The sequence below is a fragment of the Chinchilla lanigera genome, unplaced genomic scaffold (assembly GCF_000276665.1).
Source record: "Chinchilla lanigera isolate Chin_1 unplaced genomic scaffold, ChiLan1.0 scaffold00121, whole genome shotgun sequence".
NCBI lineage: Eukaryota > Metazoa > Chordata > Mammalia > Rodentia > Chinchillidae > Chinchilla > Chinchilla lanigera.
In genome coordinates this window covers 4,449,347-4,458,387 of record NW_004955522.1, presented here as the reverse complement: position 1 = coordinate 4,458,387, position 9,041 = coordinate 4,449,347, and the positions used below count along the sequence as shown (strand labels likewise).

The window sequence follows — 9,041 nt, the reverse complement described above, 5'->3', positions numbered from 1 at the left end:
TCTATTCTATCCAACCTTTCACTGGCCAAAGCACCCCGAGAGAATAGATAACAACCATCACCATTTGGGAAGTGTTCAGCGTTGGACATCACATGCTAGGTGCTGGATGGATATTGGCTAGGTTGACCCACATGTCTGCTGAGCAGGAGCATTTATCTCCATGTACATAGAGAATCTGAGTGCCTTACCCCAAAAGGTACAGCCAGCCAATGTCAAGATCAGATTCTTCAGCTACTGGGCTGATCCAAAGTGCCTGCTCTTACCCCACCTGTCTGATGTTACACTCTGGACCATCCTTACTCACTACCTGCCGCCAGATCCTAGAGAAGATTTCAGTAGAACACCTCCTCTCTTCAGTGGCAGACCTCACACCCTGAGTGGCCCTGAGCCCCAGCAGGAACCTCCGAGCTCCTTGTGCACCACCCAGACCCTCCTCTGGGGGCCCACTGGGGTGCCTCACGAGACCTCCCATTGCATCGCTCTGGCAGATGCCTGGGCACTCCAGCCAGAACTGAGAAAGGAGCAGTGAAGTGTTCGAGGCCTCGCCCACCCTCACTGGGGCTCTGCCTTGCTTCATCCTTCACCCAGCTGTGCTGCACTAATGCCACCTCATGCTAATGGTGAGACCTTGTCCTCCACCAGGAGATGCCCCTGCACAGGAGGAACCTGAAAGAAGCAAGTACCGAGGATCCGTGGTGATCTAGTGAGAGAGGACATACCATGGCAGTTAAGACGGTAGGACCTGGACTCAAACACAGAGTTATGACAAGCTATGGGGCTTCACTTTTTTTTAAAACCTCAGCAGAAGCCAATACTAGTTCAAGATGAAATGCCAGTTGCTGCTTCAAAACTGCTTCATGGTTACTCTTCTGCCCCTTGGGGCAACTCAGAATGTGAAACCATATGCCTTTTTTTTGGTTAGTTTTTGGAAACTTATTAACCAAATGGATGTGAATGACTGGACTTTGCCATCAAGGTAGCCAGAAACTGAAAATACAGAGGCCTGAGCAGGTACTCCCAGACCAGCATATGGAACACCTCAGGGAAGGGGTAACCAGCAGGGCAAAATAGAATTTTCGAGATTGGATTTTTTTTTTTCTATTAGCAATAAGCAACTTCAAACTTCCTCCTGGCTGGCTCACCATCTTCCTGGCCACGTAGATTCATACATTGTTTGCCTACCACTGACCAAATCAAAAGAAGCTGTTTATTGTGGTACAAAGAAAAAAGAATTTATTCAAGGCTAGCTCTGAGAAAATTTAAAAAAAAAATTAAAAAGGCTAGCTCTGAGGAGGTAGAGGGGGCCCATCTGCCACAAATCACCCTCTCCTCCGAGCTAGCTTTGAATCAGAGTTGGCGGCAGGCTGATGGCTCACCTTATGACAAGTCCCAAGGACAGCATGGAGACTTCGTGCTGCCCCCCACACCAGCCCCTCTCCCAGGCTATGTCTAGAGCAGGAACTCGGTCAGCTCTGCTGACCCCTGTGTTTTTAACCCTCACATGCAATAAGAAGACCATAAAAGGGGTTCTCATGACATCTTACCACATGTAAAAACCAACTAAAGAGAAAGGCAGCAAGAAACAGCCCTGAACAGCTGAGTTAAATTTCTAAAGTCTTCATGCAGTAGCACAGGAAGTGGTGGGGAGAAAACTTTCAAGTGCAGTCATACCCTTCCCCATGAGGGGAGGTGGACAGTGCCAGGATGCACCTGGCAGAGGGCATGCATCGGCAGCCTCTGCGCCCGTTCTCACAGGAGGAGGGAGTGCGTGGGAATAAGGTCCACAGCAACCAGTGCTAAGGGCTTGTTCACTGCTGGTTTTCTCCATTTCCAGCTAGAAGGTCCCAGAATCTCAGTTTGGAACATGTTCAGGAGTGTCACATGCATCACAGAGTGCCAAAGAAATAGTGGTAACAGCTGCTCAACTGGCAATGGGAAAACACCTAGAAGACGAAGAGGGTGATTCTGCAAAGGAAGCTCAAGGCAGTGGTATTCCCCCTCCACATGCCTCATCAGCACTACATCAGAGGCGCTCGTGGGCAGCTGACACATCCCCACCAGGAAAAGCAGGAGCAAACACCCTTGGTGGCCGCAATCTAATGGTCCTCGCCAAGCTACTGCTGATGGTGTGACAAGACATGGAGAAACCAGGACCTCCAAGTGAGGCCCCTGACTACACCCAGGGATGGGGAAAGATGACAGGCCTCATCAGGGAGGATGTCCATTTGATCGGCTCTCTGTAGGATCTCCTAAAGATGACAGCTTCCCTCCCGAAGAGTTAGGTGAGTCCAGGGACCTCTGCAGACCAAGAAGTGAGGACCTCACCCCTACCCCAGGGGGAGGGGAAACCAGACTGCCAATGGGTGACCACTCCTAGGACCCTGGGGGACAGACTCTTCTATAGCTAGTGGTCACGGGGACCCAGGAAGCCCCAGAACAGCTTTCAGCTCACTCTTTGGATCTGGATCTGCCTCAGGAGCAAGTAGGTACATGGAAACTCTAAAATACCTTCCTAGTTCTGTAGCCACAGGAAAGAGCAGAGACCTATTCCTCCCCACTCCAAGACGCAGACACCTTCCTAAGTCACCCTGGTAGAAAGACAACGGGATGATTAAAACTGTCACAGGCTGTGCCCCGGCACTGCATCAGGCACCAAGCCTAATGCTTTTCATGCACCGTCTCGCCATATCCTCACGTCCTCTTTTAAGTGTGTGCCTCATTTGTCAGAGAAGGAAACGGAGCCCTGGAGAAGTTAGGCCCCATCCCCAGTATCCAGCCCTGCCAGGATGCCAATGCCAGCTGCCTAGATCTGAACCTCCTGCTGCTACCCAGAACCTCATGCCACCTCCAACACTGATACTCCATTTCAGAAAACTCTAAAAGGCCCACTCGCATCTAGAGGGGACGAAAGAATTGGGTCACAATGACATGTATTCCCCAGACCCATTCCTGGACGAGAGAGGTGTGCTGAGAGAACATTTGCTTTGTCAAATGTTAGAATCAAGGAAACGTTCAAAGTGAGGAAGCGATATTTCCTTGGTAAGACATGGAGGGCCAGACATGCGGTGTCACTGCACACACAGGGAGCCTTCTGATGCCTCCTGGGGGCCCTCAGTGCATCCTCCTCTACCTGTAACCTCCTGCCATCTATGTCCACATCTTCCCCTGGAATTCTGTGCAGCCAAATTCCTGGCCCTGCTCCTCCTGCAGCCTGAGCCATCCACAGCCCCAGAAGAGCCCCAGGGCCCACCTGTGCTCAGTGAACACCGGCTCACCTTGGTGTCGATCTTCCAGGTGATCTCCCGGATGCTGTGAAACCACTCAAAGAGCTCCTCCACCCTGTCAGTGGCGAACTCCACTGGAGGGTCACCGTGCTTCTTGGGCTCCAGGATAAAGACGAAAGGCTTCTGGTTTTTCCCCTGTGGAGCTTTCACTTTGGGAGAGGATAAGAATGTCCCAGTCAGCCTAGTAACAGGCAACAATCACTGGCCATTTCTCTCATGAACCAACGCAGGCCTCTGTCACTAAAAGTATGGTTGGTACCACATGGGAGGTCCCTGTTCCATTCCATTGGGCAGGATGTGACTTCATACACACGTGACTGTTTACCGTCTCAGTGGGCTGAGTGGTGTCTTCCCAAAGATAAATCAAGTCCCTAGTCCTTGTGACTGTGACTTTATTTAGCAATAGGGCTTTGCAGATGTGCCTAAGGGTATTGCGATGGGATATCTTGGGTTTTGGGTAAACCTAAATCCAGAGACTGCTGGCCTCATAAGAAGGACAGGGACACAAGAGATACAGATATGGGAGAAAGCCACACAGGCAGAGTCTGGAATGACACAGCCATGTGATGAGACACACCAGGTTTCCAGCCATCAGCAGAAGCCAGGAGGGGATGTGGAATGGAATCTGTATACTCAGAGGAAGCAGTGAAGTGAGAACAATTTAATTAAGGTTATGGAGGGAAAATCATCTTCCTTGTAAGGTCAGTAGGTAAGATTACTGAGTCCTTCAGTGTGGCCAGTGTTCTAAGCAAACTACGGCTGTGTGTTCGTGACCCTTATCTCTGCCTTCCTGGCTACTCATCTTTTTATGTCTGTTTTACAGTAGAGAAAATGGAGGCTTATTGAGAAAAGTAACACTTGGGAGATGACACAACTCATAGTGGCAAATCAAACCTGATGCCAACTCCCTACCACTGGGCTACCTGCCTCTCCTCCACAGATCCAGGAAAAGGACCAACAAAAACAATATCAGACATAAAGGTAAAATTCCTGAACCTCCAGTCCCAGAGCATCGAGGGACTTACCAGGGACCTCAGGCCATGGCCATAGCCACTTTTGAGCTTAGTTTGGCTCATCTATTAATTCGAACAAAAGGAAAAGATCCCTTTCTTAACCTCCTGAATTGCTATAAGGGAGGAAACCAGAACAGGCACTAGATGTCAAAGGAAAGCATGGGCAATAGAAGCAGGAAGTTCTTGGGACTTCTGTCACCCGAGCCCTAGGCAGCCAGGTACCGGGCTCCCCAGGAGGGTGTCAGGAACGCAAGCCCCAGCTCAGAGAGGACTTGCCTGGGCTTCTTGCCCTGACTGTCCCCTCATGTCTGCCATCCTTTCCTATGGGGCTGTAATGCTCTCAATGCAGGCTCTAGACTCAAGCATCCCAGTGCAGTCACAGCCCTGCACCCCACATGGCCTTTGCTACAGCCACGCCCACACTTTGCCCTCCTCTGGAGCCCAGCTCCATCAGGCTGGGTTTCCTTTCCCTTGATGCGCAGCTGGGAAGCTGAGGTTCACAGAGAAGTGACCAGCACATGGTCTGAGAGTGACTAAGATGCAGAGCTTGGCAGAGAAGCTCAGACACCCAACTCCAGGTGCCATCTCCACCCACTGAACATCTTGGCTCTTCTGAGAGCATGAGAAACAAAGATGAAGCCCTGAATGTCAGCGATGATGCTGGTACCAGCAGCAGCAAACAGGTGACAGCTGTATAGCAGACCCGCTTGCAAAGCACAGTTAGAGCTCAGCAGCAGACTAACATCATCATCCTCCAACCTGGCCCAGAATGCTCAGCCGAGGCTATGGAAAGAGCAGCATCAGAGTCCAGGACGGGCAGGACTACATCACCCGCTCTACTCAAGTGGCTCTGGGGTCAGTGGGAATCAGGCTTAGACAGCAGTGCACGTACCAACGTTGTAGGTGTTGAGGTCCAATATTCCTCTGCAAAGAGACCCTAGGGGGTTATCTTCAATAATCTGTGAAGAAATAAGACATTACTCACGGAGCCCTAAAAAGACAACCCATTTCCAAGCACAACGCCTAGCAGAGGCAATGCCTGTGCAACTGTTTAAAGTGCATTTTCCTTGGGCTGTGTCCTCGGGGAGAGGGCTGCGTAATGACACCTGGAGATAATGGGGACGGACTGGTGAGCAGGTGGCCACAGGCTCAGCATTTCGTTTCCAATCCATGAAAACGTGGCTTGTCCAGGACACGTCTCAGAACACATCCTAGACCCATGATGGGGAATCTCTTGGAGACCAAATGCCCAAACTACAACTCACGACTCAGTTATTCAATAGCCAACACTGCAATTAAACCTGAATACTGAGTTTTTAGTTTAGAAATGATGCTCAGCTGCTGGGGTGACTTGGCTTGCATGCTGATCAGGCTCTGCATGCCCACTGAGGCACACATGCCATGACTTTGCCACCACTGCCCTAAGCCCTTTAGCTGAATATGGAACAGGACTGTGTGACCCGCAACACCCTAGTTCAAGAGCCTTCTGCAGCTCCCCTCTCCTGTGAAGCAGCAGTGACGCTTGCAATCTCATTCTTAGGTTTCCCCAGCCCCAGCAGCCTTTCCAGCTGAGATGGGGAGAATGATAGTCTCAGGAGAGCTGGCCAAATTGTGCTCCACCTTCTGCCGGCACCACACGCTCTCTTCTGCCTGGCTGATGCTGATACGCGGGTAAGGACAATGGGTAAGACCCGGCTGAGCACAACTGTAGTCCTCCCACCACACCTTCACTTACATTGCACTTCCCACCTGTGATCCCTCTACCAGTCTCCTGCTATTAATCTCCAACTTGGCTTCTAAGGCTCAAATATCCCTTACTCCGGAAATCCCTTGCAGATTACCCAACTTCCTGTGGGAAATAGATGCTAAAAGGACCCACAGTCTTTATGTTATGGATTGTGTCTCTGTTTTTTAAAGCCTTGTGAGATTAGAGGTGGGGCTTCTTTAGAGATGGCTAGATGTGGAGTATGGGATTGGTTTATGGTGTAATACTAAGATTAAGGGTGTTAGGATTAAGGATAGATGCTTATTAAATTACTTTATTAATTAGTTTGGCACTGCCTTAATCTTGGTAGCCTGGATAGAATAAAAGAGACAGAAACAGGCTTGTCTTGTCTTGTGCTTGCTTTGCTACCTTCTGCCCACCCTGAACTGTTTCTCTTCTGCAGTGCCTGTCTGCCATGCCACCCTGCCTTGGTACCAACTAATTATGGACTGAAACCTGTATAAACTGTAAGCCAGGTAAAACTTTTTTCTTCTAACTTTGGGTGTGAGGCATTTTGTCTTCACAACAAGAAAAGTAACACACAGAATTTGGTACTGAGAATGGGATTGCTGTAACTAAGCCTGACCATGTGATCAGGAGCCTTTAAAACTGGCTTATTAAAGGAGTTTAAAAGGTTCAAAGAATCAAGCTTAAAGAAACAGCCCTAAAAAGTTTTGATTGATAAAAGGTCTGGTCAGTGCTCAAAAGACCAAAATGATAATAAAAATAATGCCAGTAACGATCAAACTCAAAAGGTTTCTACTTAAAAAATAAAAGACTACATTGGCTGTTAGATTCCAACCACTGTCTATTACACCTTGGCAAAAAGTTTGTCTACATTTTGCTCATGTCCAAAAACTTTGCCTGAGACTAAGATTAAGGGCAACGGACTAATTAATCTGACAAAAAAGAATTTCAAGCCAGTCTAATGTTAAGGGCATGGCATAGCTACTGTTAGGGGATTTTAGCCAGGTTTATGTTAAAAATCAAAACAAAGAGTTCAAAAAAATGATTTCACACTTAAGTTTGGACCAAAAAAAAAAAAAAACCACCTCTAATAAAGTCATAGAATACAAAAATAAAACAAAAAATTACTTGGTAACCAAAAATAAATAACTGGAAGACATCACAAAAAACAAGGCTCCAGCCTTTGTAGCCTCAAGTTTGCAAAGGTAAAAAACTTAACAACAACCAAAAAAAAAAAACAAAAAACCCTCAGAGCACCATGTTCCAAAAATGGGGATGGCCTAAAAAAGTTCTTCAAGATTTAGTTCACAGGCTACTGCTCCAACTGATAACAAACTTTCACATCACCACTACTACAGTTTTAGACACATAACAAATACAAAAGTTGTGGGGTCAAAAAACCTTCCACCCAAACTTTAATAAGACATGTAAGAGGCCAAACAGTGTGGTCCTAAAAAGACAGTGCACAAAGCTTTGGGTGTAAAGCCAAAGATTCAATAGAGACCCCAAAAGTCTAAAAAACCCAAAAATGTAGATCATCTAAGAAACACTATGAAAAATACCCCTCCCAAACCAGCCCAAGGAAAAAGCCATATGAGCTACAACCACCAACAGTGCCATAAGAACAAAACCACCCAACCTCTTTCAAGTTCACTTCTTGTCATAGATTGCCTCAGATACTCAACATAAAACTACAAGACAACGTTTGCACTGCTGGGTTTTAGATTTGCTTTGGTCTCGTTCCTTTATATCCCCCTATTTATATCCTTAACAATAATATTATGAATTTTGTGTCATTACATGTTAAAAGTGTTTAACTTTCTGTTCATTTATACAGGGGGTTATAGCTAAAAGTTTGCCTTAAATATCGGAATAAACTTTTCAACAATGCTAAAAATATTAAGACGCTAACAACTCTTAAAGATAGACTAAAGGCCTGTTACATAAAATAAATATACACAAGCCAGGGGCACAATGTTATGGTTTGTATCTGTGTTTCCCCAAAATCTCAATGGGTCATAGGTGGGGCTTTTTCAGAGGTGGATGGATCAAGAGTGTGTAATTGACTCATGGAGCAATACTAAGATTACCGGTGCTAGGATTAAGGGTATGTGATTAATAAATCAGTCCACTAATTGGTTTGGCACTGTCCTAATCCCGATAGCATGGATACACTGTAAGGGACAGAAAGAGGCTTGTCTTGTCTCTTGCTTGCTTTGCTGCCTTCTGTCCACCGTGACTTGTTTCTCCTCTGCAGTGCCTGTCTGCCATGCCACCCTGTTTTGGAGCCAACTGATTATAGACTGAACCTCTACAAACTGTAAGCCACATAAATCTTTCCTCCTTTAACTTTGGATGTTGGGTATTTTATCTCACAAAGAGAAAAGTAATTAACATGCCTCATTACAAGGAGTCATACCTGTCCCGGTAAAAGTGACTGCTCGCTGAGCCTTCTGGGTAAAAGGCAGCTGGGAGAGAAACCAGGTTGCAGAGTTCCCAGAAGGGCCTGGTGTCACCTTTCAGGGAGGCCCCTTGCTTGCTCACACTGGGCACATTCTGAGCATCTGGCCGTCTAAACCCAGTGTCTCATCTGCAAGCTGCTTTGAGCAAAGGACAAATCCCCGTTTGACCAGTTTTGCTCTGGTGGGAATTCTCCCGTGTATTTAGAGCCTTCCAGCCTTGCCAAGTCTGATTAAAGTGGGACTGGCTTGTCACAGTGACCTCCACCCACAATTTGGGGACAATCCCAATTTCCACATCCTGTCTTCTCTGTTCTGAAAAGCTTCAGAGACCACATATGGGAACTGATGAAATTCACCCCCTTCCCGGGGCTCAGCTCACCCCCAGACAGCCTGGCAGGTCCTTCCCGAGGACGCTGACGAGGGAGACTCACCTGCTTCTCCAGCTCCTCCCCCTCTGCCGTGGAGATGTCCTCCACGTAGTTGGACGGGAAGTACTGCTGGATTCGGGTGCCGTAGTCACCTTTCCACCTGGGGGAAGACAGGGCATTAA

The 9,041-nt window shown here is 47.6% G+C and overlaps 1 protein-coding gene across 1 annotated transcript in view; it reads right to left on the bottom strand.

Moving 5' to 3' along the window:
* Plcg2 (phospholipase C, gamma 2 (phosphatidylinositol-specific)) overlaps window positions 1–9,041 on the bottom strand; it is a gene marked incomplete in the record, with an annotated part of 127,846 nt that overhangs the window by 22,348 nt on the left and 96,457 nt on the right. Inside the window, 3 exon segments of the mRNA XM_013507097.1 lie at window positions 3,082–3,433; window positions 5,190–5,256; window positions 8,923–9,019. Coding sequence (XP_013362551.1) covers window positions 3,082–3,433; window positions 5,190–5,256; window positions 8,923–9,019 — 516 coding nt within the window.